General features: G+C 39.3%; 1 protein-coding gene across 1 annotated transcript; it reads right to left on the minus strand.

Moving 5' to 3' along the window:
• Positions 1–14,080: 14,080 nt before the first annotated feature.
• Positions 14,081–15,723, minus strand: LOC103150628 (immunoglobulin superfamily member 2-like). The gene is made up of 3 exons (XM_007570327.2): positions 15,663–15,723; positions 15,037–15,384; positions 14,081–14,336 (listed from the first exon to the last, which is right to left on the minus strand). Exons 1-3 carry the CDS (start codon positions 15,721–15,723, stop codon positions 14,110–14,112), a joined length of 636 nt encoding a protein of 211 aa, XP_007570389.1. The 3' UTR covers positions 14,081–14,109.
• Between the last annotated feature and the right edge of the window lie 429 nt (positions 15,724–16,152).

Below are 16,152 nucleotides of genomic sequence, written 5' to 3' on the forward strand. Positions count from 1 at the left end.
TACTGCTAAAGTGTAGCCTGGTAAAAAGAGTAGCCAATTGTTCCAAAAGTTTGCGAATTTTGAGCAAACTTTTGAAATGTCACCAAAAGAAAAAAAAAAAAACACACCGAATCTGAAAGGACTCAGAATGAAAGTCACTAACCTTTTCAGGACCGAATGGGATTTGACCATGTCCAGGAAGTTACTCTGCACACTGTAGAGTTACTGGCAGCTTTTTGAACAAACCAAGGATGTGGGTTATATGGAAACTGAGTCCTCTGACAGGCTCGGATCATTCACACATGAAAAACATTCAGTCAACAATGAATTCGGAATTGAGAGGGTATAACAGGAGGTAGCCTATGGTCACACACAAATAGGCAGAGATCAGATGATTTATCCAAGGGTAAGGTAAAACTGTGAAAGGTGGGGGCACAGAAACAAGGTTGATGTCCAGAGATCAGAAGCTTGGCACAAGTCAGACGAGGGCACTGAAATGTGGTCATAATGAGGAGATCAAACGAAGAAGAAAACCCTGGACATCGACTGGCAGGAGCTGTTACTAATCTGGCACAGACTGGAAGGCTGGAGGGCGATGAAATGGACAAGATAACAGGTGAGATTGAGTGGAGAACAGGCAGATATTAAACCAATTCAGTTCATTAATACAGTTCCAATTCACATCAAATGCTATCTCGTTGCACTTCACAAAAAAACAGGTTATTCTTCAAGTTGAAAGTTCTTAAAGTTTAGAGGAATGTGCCCTCGGGGTAAGATCTGTTAGCTAGAACCATAAACGTCATATTTCTTTTACTATTGTCTTTTAATGTTTGCCATGGAAATATTACATATCCATGTATCCTTTTCCTTTTTTTTTATTTGTGGCATTAATACCAGCCTTCACATATAAACAGCTTTTCATGGTCTTAGTTTTTGCGCTAAGCTTTCCAGTTAATTTCCTCCACCTTTGTGGGTTCATTATTACCTTTTATTGTTTCAGCTGTTTATTGTTGATATTCTTCTTATTGTCTTATTATTGCACAGTGTACTGCAGTGTGTGTGAGGGGGAGGGGTTACTGTCAATGTCTTATTTATATGTTTAACTGCACATGTGGTGCAGTGAATACTGGAACTGGTGAAACGCGATTTCAAACTTCTGTGTTAACCCTGTTACATAGATCTTTGACTATAAAGTACACTTGACTATTTAAGTTCACCTGTGTCTCTTTGTTTTTGTGGTATTCTCTGAGTTCAGTTGTGATTCCAAAGTGAGTCTGGGTTGTGGACTCTCGCACATTTTGGTGTTCATAGATCCTGTTCAAAAAGGTTCGACTTATCTGGTCATCGATTTGGTCTTCCTCATTTACCCGTAGCCTCTCAAATATATTTACCTTGAATTCAAATTCCTAAATTTACCTTATTACTAGAGTGGAAAATCATTAAAAATATATTTTAAAGGTATCTAAAATGCCAAATATAAAAACAAATTTCAAAACCGAAATTAAATTCCAAAAGTGTCTCCAAGAAACCCAGAAGTGACAAATTGCTCAATTTTATTTCAAAGGTGCATGTAAGATTCTCAAGAGATTAAAAAGAATAAATATCTCGTGTTGTGCTTTTTGAATAAATGTCTATATTCTATAATTTAGCAGAAACAGGGTTTTTGAATTGAAAATGTTGGGTTTTTTATGGGTTAAGGGGTTATATAGCGTTTTTGATTAAAATGTGATTAGTTGCAATTAATTCATTAGACCCTTCAATTAACTCAATTAAAAATTTTAAGAGTCCCATCACTAATGAATACATAACATTTTAAAACCATACAAAAGGACTCTCAAAAAATAACTTTTTTTCCAGACACAAACTCTTCTGTTTGTCTGAAAAACGGGCTGTCCTGATTTAAAATAATAATAATAATAATAATAATAATAATAATAACAAAAAGGCTCCAGCATACATTTAAGCAATAATACTGTAGTAAATGGAGGACAACAGCTTAACCCTCTGATGTGTAACTGGGTCCTTTTTGACCCGGTGAGGTCATCTTTTTGCAATATCTTTGTAATGAAAAGTTTTCATCACTTCATATTCCAGGTATTCCTCGGGAAACATGATACTGATATCATGCAATTAAATTTTGAATTTACCTTTTATACATTTTAAGAAATAGCATGTTTTATGTTACTACCCCATTCTTCCGTGAGTGGGTCCAAAATGACCCGCATTCATTTCCTATGGAATTTAATGGGAATCTTTGTTTCTTACCAACTGTGACTGTCAGGAAAACATTTTTTTTGTGAACCAAACACACTGAGACCTAAGTGCCACCCCTGAATAATATTATTTTACACAGCAAGAACTCTTACATATAAGTATTATCTTTATTTTTTATCTCACAAATGCGTTTGTGTTTGTCAATCATGAGTACTGTGACAGCGTAATTGTCACAAATCAACATATTAGCCTTCTTCAAAGTTACCCAACACTAGTTATCTAACCAACTAGTTAACATTACCACCTATACTTTATTGTGCATCTTTATTACTTGTCTGTGTGTGTCTGACACCCTGGATGAGAAAACCAAGAGAGCAAATGTGTTGAATGACATGCAAAACCTGTTGATCAATGTGTTCAAATTTCTTTCTTTTATCATCTCAATATGTGGGAATGTGACCTCGGTTTTCCTTTTTTGGAGTTCTATCTATGTTTTCTTTTATATTGTTTTGATTGCTTATATTTTGAAGTTTTGTATTTTTTTAGGTTTAGTTGAGTTAAACTTTTGAGTTACTGTTTTGCATGTTTTTCTGATTGGTTATTTTTGAGGTCACGTGCCCGGATACCCAGAGAGGCCCACTGCACCGGCGCAGGTGCTATGCATCGGCTTAACTAGCATGGAGATTGGGAAGGACAGGAAGGAGACAAGACGTGGCTAGAAAAGGAGTAGACGGATTTGGGTGAGCGCGTTTTGTTGGAGCTGGAGGACAGTACATGCAGATCGGCGGACTATACGGAGAGACTGGTCGCTGTTGAGGAGCGGGCGGCTGGATCCTAGACGAGGTCCGCCAGGAATCGGAGGATTGGCCGGGTCGAGCCAAGAGGGGGCTGAACGTGGTGGAGGACCGTGCCCTTCCTTCTTTATCCAGCTAAGGACAATTATAGACTTGTTTATTGACTGATTGTCAAGGACTGCCTGCACCTCCTTCTCTTGGATTATTGTCTTTTAAATAAATTATTGTTACTTTACGGGTTTGTTTAGAAACTGTTCACAATTCCTGAAGTCATTTATTGGTACACCACTCGGGTGCCACAAATACATAAAATAAAAAGTCATAGCTATAGAAATAAATGCATAAATAAATGAGCCAGAAAAGTATAGAGTGCCTTCTTTGGGTCGGGGAGGATGTCCTGCCCCAAGTGGAGGAGTTCAAGTATTTCAGTATCTTGTTCATCAATGAGGGAAAAATGTCAGCGTCTGCAGTGAAGCGGTGCTGTACCGATCTGTCGTGGTGAAGAGAGAGCTGAGCCAAACAGCGAAGCTCTTGATTTACCGGTTGATCTAAGTCCCTACTCTCATCTCTGGTCATGAGCTTTGGGTCATGTCCGAAAAAACGAGGTCACGGATACAAGCGGCCAAAATTAGTTTTCCCTGCAGGTTGTCTGGGATCTGCCTTAGAGATAGGATGAGAAGCTCAGATATCCAGGAGAGATTCAGAGTAGAGCCGCTGCTCCTTCATATCGAGAGGAGCCAGTTGAGGTGACTTGGCATCTGGTCAGGATGCCTCCTGGACGCCTCCCTGGTGAGGTGTTCCGGGCATGTCCCACCAGGAGGAGGCCTCGGGGAAGATCCAGGACACGCTGGAGGGACTATGTTTCCCGGCTGGCCTGGGAACACCTTGGGTTCCCCCGGAGGAGCTGGAAGAAGTGGCTGGGGAGAGGGAAGTCTGAGCCTCCTTACTTAGGCTGCTGATCCCGTTACCCGACGATGGATGGATGGATGGATGGATGGATCACACATACACACACTCACATGCGTGATACACATAGCATAATAGAATAGAGACAGTAATGTTAGCTAGCTTGGTTAGCTAGCTAGTTTCAGGAAACGTGCTCTTTTGCATACCCCTCCATGCCCCCACCCCCCATCATGCCCACACACACATAATGGATGTTAACATTGTCCATTATTGATATTTCATCATTGTTGTAAAATTGCTGCTGTTGTTTTAAAAATGTTCCACAAATTCTCAGAAATGTTCTACAAATTGTTCTAAAAACGTTTAAAAAAGTGAAAAATGCAAATATTTCAAACATGAAATAATTCTTGTGTGAAATAAAACACAGTAGAAAGTATTATACAAAACATTATTTTGAATCAAAATGACAAGAGCAGCATAAAAACACATTGATTGTAACCCGGGTCATAAAGGACTCACTCAGGGAAGACTGTATCAGTCACTCACGCATCAGAGAGTTAAAGAAAGAAACTGAATTATTAGCGAAATAGCGATAGCATCCGTTTCTCTGATTATCATATTTGCTTCAAAAGGATTTTATTCAGTACAGCCAATAGGCAGGTATGAAACAAAGCAAAGGTGTTAAGTTTGAGTCAGAGTATGTCCTCCTGTGGTCCAGTAATAATCAAAAAGTTTATATTTTACCTGCTCACCTTTAATGAAACCCAACCTGAGACCAGGGAACATCAGAGGCCCTGCCAGTAAATGTCAGGCGACTTCGTTCGGAGTTGACACGCGCCACCAACGGCGAGCAAAGTTGGCAGTAATTGGGAAAACTGCCCAGCAACCCTCACACCACGAAGCCCCATCGATTTTCTGTTTATTCACGTTTCTGTTGCTGAAATTCAGCAGCTCTCCCAGAATGCTTGCGCTACTCTTGGGAGCTGCTCTGTTCTGGAGGAAGTGAGGTTCGCGAGGTAAACAACAAACTCTGGCGTGGACGCGCGTTAGCTAGTACCTGCTGACATCCATCTTATCTTTGATTCATTATCATCTTTTCATGAGCTAAAGGTTGCTGTGTGGTTATTCTGTGTGCATTTGTCCACCTACTATTCCCTCAAGGCTCTGAAAAACCTTTCCTCCCTCTGACTGCCGACTCTAAACACGTTTACTTTAAAGTGATGCATTTCTCTCTGCCTTTCTGTTGGAGTGGACTCTCTATCACCTGCACTAAAGTTACACACACACACACACATGCCCACAAGTGTGTAAAAGGCATAAAGAAACGCTAACGCAAACAGACACACAAATGCAGAACACGCATACCAGTGCCGCAAAGCGTCAGGCTGAGAGATTGAAGTGGACGGATCAAACTGTCCTGGGGCAGCAGGTCCTTACCTTTATTTCAGGCGGCTCGTTACTTCACCGAGGGCCAAAAGTCAGTCGACTCCAGCTGATGCTGAAAGACTACAGGGTCAGATCTGTAAAAAAAACAACAAAAAAAACAGCAGATGTAGACGTGACTACCAATGGTCCAGATTCATGTTTTGATACCTTACAACTACAAAACTCTGTACATTATGCTTTACAATTTCAGACCAAAACAAGACGGTGCTTAATGGGGAAAGTTTCAGTTTTTTTTTTTTTTTTAAAGAAAATCTGACAAAAAAATTGCTTTCCTGTAATGTTGTAGTTAACTACATTATAGTTAACTAGAATCAAATGAAAACTGATAGTAATAGAAAAATGTCATTACCTATGAAAATATATTATACAGTATAAAAATAATTGGTAACTCATGAGGAAAAAAGTTTGATTTCATGTGAAATAGATTCCCCCACCCCCACTCAACATGCGGTTTATGACAACTGTAAATTATGGTCCTCCATTCTCCTGGTGGCGTGTAGGCTAATCCACAAAATGGCGACAGCAAGTTGTTCAACAATAGTTGGTATGTTGAGTATTTATTACCCAATTGATCATAATTGGGTAATAAATTATTACCCAATTTATTTATTAATTAATTGGGTAATAATTAATTAATTATTAATTATAATTAATAATTGACTTTTTGACTTTCAAAAAGGTCCAAAAGTATGAACAAACAAAAACTACTACTATAATTAAAACTAAACAATATTTAACTAATAAAAATTAATAAACACACTAAAAAGACTAATTAAAGCTAATTAAATTAGACAAAAAGTTGCAATGAAATAAAACTAAACTAAGTGAAAAACCCAAAACTATTATAATCCTTTCATTTAATTATTTTTGTCCTAATTTAAGTGTAAGAAAATATTTGCACTAGAAACTAGACAGAAAATGTTAGTAAGATTTTGTTTTTGCAGTGTAGCTGCTATTTTCCCTCTAAGATCCCATGAATGCAAAACAAAGAGGGACCTCTTCTGGTCATAGTTCCACAGAATATTGACAATTCAAACTGTTTTCATTGTATCTGCCAAAAACAAAAAACAACTAGAGAAAGAAGTCTAGCCCAAGGGTCTGCAACCTTTACAACCCAGAAAGACACTACAGCTGCAGTTTTATCTGCATCTTTTCAAGGATGTGTTTTTGTGAAAGTGAGTGTGATTTTATTCAGCTGTACAGAGATGGCTGACAAAGAAATTCTGAGAAAATGTGACATTTCTTACACCTTCTATATTTCCTATTAAAGCCTTAGCATGACGCACTGAGGCATCAGAGGCAGCACAATGGCATTTTAAGCACAATTTACCCTATATGTTTATTTAATATATATTATCAATCCAACAGTATATAACTTTTATAAAAATATGTTTTGTACAAAATTGTTAAAACTGCCACTATGTTGGGACAATATGACAGATAATATGTGAACTACCAGCGTGAAATACAGAAATACACAGCTCAGTCAGAAACAACCGATCAGAGCAAGGAGGAGGGTTGTAGTGCTGTCAATCAACCGCATGTACCTGCTGCTCAGACCCTCCCCCTTTGCTCTCTGCTATGCTACAGCTGGCTCACCACAACCGAGCCAGCCATGAATGCTCAGGCTGGATAGCATGGCCACCAGTGACAGGAGGTAAACGGTTTTCCACGGTAAGTTGTACGTCCACCATTAGCCCATTTAGCAGTGTGCACGCCAGGTTGATTGACAGCATTAAGACCCTCCCCTGTCTCTAATTGGTTGTTTTTTAACAAGAGCCGTGCATTTTTTCAGACATGCATGTCTGAAGACAGCAGGTCAAAAAACTTGCCGCTTGTCAAAACGGAAGTGAGCTGAGTGAAAACTCACCAATGGAACTAAACAAAAAGAAAGGAATTAATATGGCAATACATTGGAAACAATAATAAACAGAGAAACATGTAGAAAATAACAAACTAGTAAACCTAAATAACCCACAAGGAAAGTGAAACCATAGCACCCATGTGACAAAATCAGAAAGTAAGGGTGCATTCACACCAGCCGTGTTTAGTCCACTTTAATCAAACTAATTCGAGACGTTATCTGTCTCACACTCTCATGACATAGTGCCCAGTACAAGATGTAAAAAACATACTTTTGTAAAACTTACATACTGCAGTTTTAAGCTTTTGGTTTTTAGATTATAATTGGAAAAGATCACAATAGTTATTTAGAAAAAAAAACACAATCAACATATTTACAAAGGTGTTGAAGAGTGAATATTTAGATTTCCGAAACTATGAGACCAGTATGAGGAGGGTTGTACAGAAATATTCTGTGAAACTACAGAGGAATTTGTTGCACGAATGAAGTTTAAAATGACCAATATATCTTCTTTTCCAGCACTGTTTAACGTCAAAAATTGGATTTCCTTTCTGTGAAAATTGTTTTTGGCCATATCTCATGAGAATTATTTTAGCTCAGCTTGTTGAACACCATGTTGAACCATATGGACTCATATGCATTTCTAAGTTTCCGACTGCCAGCGAGACACGCTGAGGACTCCTCCGTTTTAATGTTTTAGCTCTCAGCTACCCAGCTCTGTAATTTTCCCAACCAGCATGGCCAGGGGAGCTTAAGCACTAAATTGCTGTCTGGAGATGCTCAGTGGCTCTGAGAAAAGCAACCTCCTAAAATGTTCTTGTGCATCCTGGTGCATATTTAATCCCTGATTAATCAGTGCGGTTGGTGGGGTGTGAAAGAAGATTAGTTCGACCCTTTTTCGTCCGTACCAGGAAGATCAGTGTCCGTCCGTTTTATTGAAGGGGCTCGGTAGCACGTGACCAAGCGTTTAGCTTCATCTTTATTTGAATTTTTTTTTTTAATGGTAAGATTTAAAAAATCTTTTCAGTAGGGAACCACTTCACCTTAAGGAATGCTTTGTTGTACAATACAGAAATAATCTAATCATTAAGCTCAAATTGTGCTCTTTCAAGCTACACACCAGACATAAAATCAGTCTAAAGTTGCAATATGCAACTTTTATTAAAATGTGTTTTGATTTGTCGCTTCGCACGATAAATAAAAATGAGGATGCTGATATTGCTTTGTTGTTTTTGTCGTGTCTCTCTCTTCTTGTGTAGCGTCGCTAGCTCGCATGTGCACGTCTGCGTTCTAGAAATTTCACACACACGCATTACGTTGTTCCATTGGCTGGATGGGGGCAAGCGGCTGTCTCCTCACCGTGCAGGAGAAAAGACAAGTGGCATGACAAAACACAAGCGAGCCGAATGAAGATTAACCAGTGGAAGGAAACAAAAAGAATGGGAAACGATAATAAACAGAGAAATATGCAGAATGTAGTAAACTAGTTAAACCCTTGGACTCGGATTAGTTGAAGTAAACCCTACCCTGGTTGAAATGCATATGTGAATGTCAGATGGAGCAGACACCACTCCAAAAACTGATAGCAAAATACAATGCAAGGCATTCTGGATAAATACAATCAAAAGCCTAATGCTAGTGGAAAAAGTGGCTCTAGGCCTTTAACATTTTGCAAAGAAGGAAGTTGCGCTCCTCTCTCAACGTTTTTGTGTCGTCTCCTTGAGTGGTTATTGGTGCAGAGCCAGCAGTGAGGGGAGGGAACAGGTTGTGGGAACGTCAGCTGTTGCAAATTTGGTCCAAAATCAAACCAACTGTGTGATAACAGCCATAAATTTCATATTAAAGCAGGCAAAGATGAGATGGTTCTTTATAGATGTTAAACACCTCAAGCGTCTGTGAAGATCTAATAGTTTACTGTCCGAAATATCTTAGGCTTCTTAATTTTTTTGTGTATTTACGGGGAATTATTTAGTTTATTTGTGAACAAACTGCATTAACCCTCAGTTTCAACTGTTGCTGCTAGGAAGAGAAGCAGTGCCAATGCACAATACTGTGTTGTTGGTCCTTTTATTTCTTATTTACCTTCAGATTCTCACATATCTAGAAGTGTTCAGGTAGTTGTTGAAGAAACTCACTGAGAAGTTAAGGTTTCGGCATCAGTGTACAACGATATGATTGGAAGCACTGTAGTACGCGGGGTCAGGGGTCACTTCACCCACCGACTGAATATTCATCAGTATCACCTTTCAACCCTACAGTGATTATTTTGACCTCTGGTGTGATTAAAATATGAATGAGCTCTTTTTAAAGTCTAAACTCTCGGGGAGTCCACGTTCAAACGGAGTTCTTTCATGTTAAATTCATGAACCACTTAGAGATCTGTCCTGGTGAAACCACTTATTCCTTCAAGCTCTTCTATTCTCTACATCCCGCTCCGCAGACAAATCACATTCAGACTTAATATTTACATTTTTTTGACAACAAAAGCAGACATTGTCAGTGTTTGTTCATACCATAACTACTTAGTTTTAGGTATAACTGTGGGATTTGACGACGCTAAAAACCACATTGGCGTTTTAGCGATAGCACCTCCAGTGCCCCTGCAGCATTGTGTTTCGGCCCAGTTGTGCAACCAACCAACCTGTGGTTCTGACCCACTTTCCGGTCTCATCCGTCATGCCGAGAATCCCGGCGACTCTGATTAATTTCCCATGAATTCCATTTATTCCTCCCAGGCCGTTAAGTCATCATCGCAGACTTACCTGCTCCACCGTGCTGCGGGCGCGCAGGCCGGCTGCATTTGAATATTTCATTATGGCACGATAATACCTTAAATATGCCACAGGATATGATTTATACAGGGTCACAGAAGACATTCGCACGTTCCTGTGCCTTGGTGTAATCGCCGCAGGTTATGATCGGTGACCCGACGTATGAATATAACTTCATATGATAAATTGGGAATGGGGAGACTCTGGGAATGCGGTTGTTTTTTTTTTTTTCAGACAGATGCTCACACAGAAAGGAACTGTGCTCCTATGGAAACTTGTAGCATTTACATCTGTTTGGAGGATGTGGGAAAAAAGTCTTGAATTCATTTTCCTTCCCTCTTCAGACAGATTAGTGGGGTTTTTTAGGGGGGGAGAAGGATAATGCAGCCCGCAAGGAGCTACACTTAGACTCCACAAAGTGATCAGTGAACAACATTTCACCCAGCGGTTAGCCCAGCTTATCAGCATCACAACTTAGAGTTCAACAGCAACCAGCTGTGGGAAGCAATCAAGCTCAGTGTAACTGAATGCTCTTTATTTTTAAATGATAGGGAGCAAAGATGGGAAATTAAAGGCTGTTCAGCAAAGTCATATTAAATGACATCATGGATGCGGCTGGGATTTATCTTTTTTTTATTATTATTTTTAAACCAAAACATATTTTTTCCTTCACACACTCTTACAGTTGAATCCAGAAGTTTACATACACCGAATAAATGGACACACCTTTTCTTCTCGTTTCGCAAAGTAAAATCAGATCAAATGTCTCTTGTTGTCAGAATTACCAAAATTATTTCTATTGGCGAAATGTCACGATAATGAGAGAAGAAGAACGTGTCATTACAATCCACATTGAGCTGGCGTAAGTTGAACTGAAGGGCAGCAAGACCAAACGTAAACAAAGGACGATACAAACCACAGTACTCCATGTGGCCGCCCTGGGTTCGAATCCCATCCTTGATGTCGATGCTGCATACCTTCCCCCCTTCCTTCTCTCTCTGCCCATTTCATGTCTGGTAACTGTCAATAAAGACCACTAGTTCCCCCCAAAAAAAGTAAAGAAGATGACTGGACTTAAGCTTTAGGGACATTTGGGCTGCCGCAAATGTTTAAAATTGAGATGCTATTTTAAAATGGAATAGCTTTGGTGATAGCCGAACTGCTTTTAGCAAAACTTGAACACAATAATAATGTTTTCCAGCGTCCCATCAGATTGTTTTTTTAAGCAGAAATTAACATCATGTGGGCCAAGAGAAGCAACTTTGTCGTCCGTCGCTGTTATTTGCAGATGTAACTAGTGCGTCAATTCACAGACGTACCAGAAGCACACATGATAGTAAAGATTGGACTTTTGTAATAATAATAATACTAATAATAATAAAGAATGTGTTAACAGTTTTACCCTGTTGAATTCTATTCAATTAATTAATCAAAATGAAATTAAAGTCTGACATTCAAAAAACCACCTCATCCTAGCTTGACTAACACTTAATGAATTTGCTCATTGTAAAAGCTAATGCAGTAAATGAAACCAAGTGACCAAATTAGAGTTCAGTGACACTTTTCCATGGCAAACCTCTTATTCAGTTGAATAATTTTTATGTAATTTTTTCTGAGGGGAGAAACCCCCCAAAAAATAGTAGTGCCAATGTTTGGTTTGACACATTGGGAGCTTGATTATTAAACAGCCACAGCATCAGAAGATTCAAGGGAACAATTCCCTTGTGATTTCGCTTCCAATGCACCACGAGACATTTGTTTATTGCTACTCTACGAATCAGTGGAGCACAGCGAGAGGAGAGAGTAATTACAAATGCAGATCCCCAGTAAGTGTCTGGAAGGTATGTTAAAAGGTCCTTGAAATGATATAATTTAGGCCTAGCTTGATTACATATAAAAGGGAGATGAGGAGGAAATACTTCTGATTTATTCAAGCAAACAAATAAAAAGCCCTGGAAGCATATGAAAAGCAGGCATCTGCATCACTGTTTTGCTTCAACCAGAACTTGAAAATAAAAACTGAAAAAAACTCATTTGGTTTGTCCGCCTGAAGTCTAGCCCATGATCTTTCTCCAAACATTTACAATTCCTCATTAAAATCTTATTTTCACTGCATGAACATTATCTTTTTTATTAGAATAATTTCTTATTAATGAAGCCAAGAACTGAGATTTAGTGTGCCCACTGAGCCACATTATCCATGTTTTATTAGCGGGCCCTCTAACATTAGCCAAGATTAATGTGGAGAGGAAGTCGCTGATTGAACTGCACTCCAACTGGTCAGATGTCACCCGCAACCTCTTCAAATATCTCTGTAGAGGCTGGATTAAGAGAAATCTATGACACTTGGGCATGATTTAAAGAGTTTCTAAAATGCAATATGTAAAGGCCAAGAAACATTTGAACTCCTTTAGCCTTAACTTTGGATTTGAAGATCTTTTGAAAGCCAGCCTGGCGGGTAGCTGTACCCTTTATGTAACGCCGTATGGGTTTTGTAATTCTTTGGACAATCCAAAATTGCTCTTAATGACATGGTTAAAAATGCTGAAGTACCAACAGTTTTTTTATGTAGATATAATCACAAAATATATTTTAGTTGAATTTAAGTTAACAATTGCATTGAATTTCCACAATAAAATGAATAGTTTGGTGCTTGGCTAACTCCCTTTAGCAAATTGTTCAAAAACAACAGCCTTTTTTTTTTTTACTTAAATTTTATTAATTTTTACACAGCAATTACACAGCCATACATCAGCAATAACTAACACAAGTGTTGACAGTGTGAAGCTTTTCTTTTGTTGTGAACTGTGAAGGGCCGGGACATTCTCCTTCTGTTTGCTGATTGGCCCGCTAAAAATTTTACCTCAGACAATCCAAGTAAACATCAAAAAGCCCAGACTGTGCTGTGAAGCGAGATTTGAATCGAGCGCAATAGTGCAGGCAGGGTTAGCTGCTGTTTGCGGACATCACTTGTGCTACAAATTTACGGACGTACCAGAAACACAAAGCAAAGGTTCCTCCTTGGGATTTTGTATGTAAAAAAGAAAAACACAATTTATTGTGTTAAAACTTTTAACCGAAAATCTAATGGACAGGTCTCCAGTCCATTGCATAAGTCTCAACCCAACTTTTGTATTTAAAATGTTCTAAATTTTGATATTTGACTCCAAACAAACAATGTGATATTTCTTTTCTCTTCATGGTCTGCCTTTGCGTGTGAGAAGGCCATCTTGGGTACCTGGCACCTGATGCACTGGGACAAATGGAGTGCAAGCAATGCAGCTTTCCACTCTGATGCATAAATGGCACACAGCCATATTCTCAGCAATGCCAACTTGAAATGTAAAATATATATAAAAAAAGCCTTGGTTTGAGCTTTGATTTCCCTATCCAAATTCACTTACAGTAGAGACAGCGAGCCAGACGTTCTGTTCTACATGTCAGCATAGCAGCTTCTCCCCTTGCGCTCAACAAGAGGTGTCCAGTGTGAACATGTGGAAGAGACGGATCTCCATGACCCACTTGGAGCGCCGCCTGTGCGTACGACTGAAGACATCAGTGTGACCTTTGCTGCAGTGCTACACATGGAGATAATGATTCTCTGCAGAGACACTGAAGTGTAAATGAGGGCTGCTTTTCAGTTTGCTATAGAGCATAATCAAGGCTCTGCTCTGGCACCTCAGGATGGAAATTAGCCGGAATGAGGCGGTGAACTGTGAAGGGCCGGCACATCGTGGGGACAGAGCTCACTCATACACATTTACAAACTCACTGATACGTTCCCCATGTGCTCAGGCACGCTCGAGGTATTTGCTCTGCAAGGCACCTGTGTTCAGCCCATATGTGCTCAGCAGCAAATTTGGTTTAAAGAAAGTGTAGACAATGTCTTGATGTACAGATTGATGTTTTGATCAGCATTACCCGAAAATCTTGGTGAGAGATGTTACCGAATAATGAAGGCAAATAAATCAAACAAATAGAATGATTTTCTTTAAAAGTAGTGTTTCACACTGAAACTGAGCATGTTTCAGGTTTATATAATACCAACAGTCTGGTCTGTAGGAATCTATGAAAAGGGAAATTCTGTTCAGGTAGATGTCAGTTTTAACCTTCATGTATCGTTGTTGAAATAATTTCACAGGTTGGGATGCATGCTTACATCTTCATAGTTCTGCTCAACTTCTTCCGCAGGTGGGCTAGCATCTGGACGCAAAGATGTCTGCCTTTTACAGCGCTTAAAAACAGCAACAACAACAAAAATAGCAATAGCAATAAAAGCAACAACAAGAAAACCAACAGCAATCAGTCCGGTCTTGTTCCTTCCAGCCGCCTTTGCTTCATCCTGTCCTCCGTCCTTGTTCCCTGAAGAGCAGAAGCCACTGGTGTATTTACTATTTTGTCAAATACCGTAATTAAAATCCTCAAGCAAATACACGTCAAACCTATTGATCAGCTTTTCAGTTATGATGAATTAAACAGTTGGGGTTTAACCTTGATTTAAAGAAACTCAGTGTTTTGGCTGTTTTGAAGTTTTAATTTTTCCAGAAAACTGGAAAACAGCTTTCTGGAAAACAGCCAATCAGACTTCAGTGAGAACACCAACAGCGGTGTTCAGATTAGCTGCAGTTGTCTGATTGACTTTTGGGTTTTTTTTGGCCTACATGTGAAGACACTGTTGCAGTAATCAATGTGACTAAAGATGCAAATCTTGCTGGAACATTAGTTGTTAACCTCAGAAATGTTCTTCAGGTGATAGAAGACTGTCTTAGTAACTGTCTTTATGTGGCTCTGAAGGTTCAGGTCAGAGTCCATCATCACACACAGATCTCAGACCTAATCTCTGGTTTCCAGCTGTAATAACTGAAGCTATTCCTCTTTAGGTCCAAGGATAATAACTTCAGTTTTGTTTCTGTTCAGTTTTAAACACAGTAACTCATTTATTTTCTCTTGTTTTCCATAATGCATTATTTTAGTGAAAACAGCGTCACGTCTGATACATTTTTTACTTGAATAAAAGCAGTCAGGTGATTTTGTACTTCTATTTACTTCCATAACAACTCACCTAGTTCCACTATCAGGTTGATGGTGCTGATTAGCTCTTTGGACGGAGTGGCTCTCTTCTCGTTGCCATCTTTAGAAACGACCCGACACTCGTACGTTCCTGTATCGTTGATCATCATGTTGCTCAGAATCAAGGACAGGTCTCCATGATCCACAGCCTTCAGGTCAACTCTGTCTTTAAAGGATGGAGACTGGTATTCTGGGTCAAACTGCCCATCCCTGTACAGTAGAATATATTCTGACCCCAGGTCAGTTCTTCTCCAGTTTACAACCAGAACATGTTGGTTCTCAGCAGCTCCACACGGCAGAGTGACGTTTTCTCCAGGTTTGGCAGTTATGTTTCTCTGATCTGCAGGACCGGAAACAACACAGCAGAGAGGTCAGAGTTTAACGAAGAACAATGAGTAATCCATTTTTGATGCATCACCAACTTTGTTTATAAAGCGTTTCAAACACCAGTCACAGCGGAAGCAAAGGACTGAACATTGGAGATAAATAAGATTAAAGAGATCTTCAAAATAGCTTGACAAAACACAGCAATGTGAATGAAGTAAAAACTCAATGCAACACATGACAAAACAAAGCAGTAAAACACATCAAGCCAACACCCTCCCATGTGAAACATACCAGCAAAGACAACACAGACGACCAAAGCACCTAGCAGTGATCCACTTAGGAAGACGTCCATGTTCACGCTCAAACTCTTACTGTGAGTTTAATTCTCTGAAGAGCAACAGTGAACTGTTTTTAAGTTTAAACTCTAAGAGACAAACTTTTAGGTGAGCGAAGCATACAAGAGACGAGTCCAAGAGGAACAAGGAAGTGACGACAGCAAGAGGAACAAGGAAGTGACATGGCGTGTTCAGTGAATGCAAGCGTTTATAAAATTAGGAATTTAAACGTCTTTCACTGGTTTCAAGATCAAAACTGAGAATATAGCAACAAAATGACACATGAGCAGTGTGTGTTTATCCTGCAAATCACGGATAGACGCGTATAAATCATGTGTAAATCACTCGACTTCGAGAGAAACAAACTGTGACTACATTTCCTCTGAGTAGTTGAGGTTTTATTCGTCTGGTCTGGTGTGAACACATCAACATTGGGTTCAATCTGA

Source organism: Poecilia formosa, unplaced genomic scaffold, assembly GCF_000485575.1.
Source record: "Poecilia formosa unplaced genomic scaffold, Poecilia_formosa-5.1.2 Scaffold258, whole genome shotgun sequence".
NCBI classification, from domain to species: Eukaryota; Metazoa; Chordata; class Actinopteri; order Cyprinodontiformes; family Poeciliidae; genus Poecilia; species Poecilia formosa.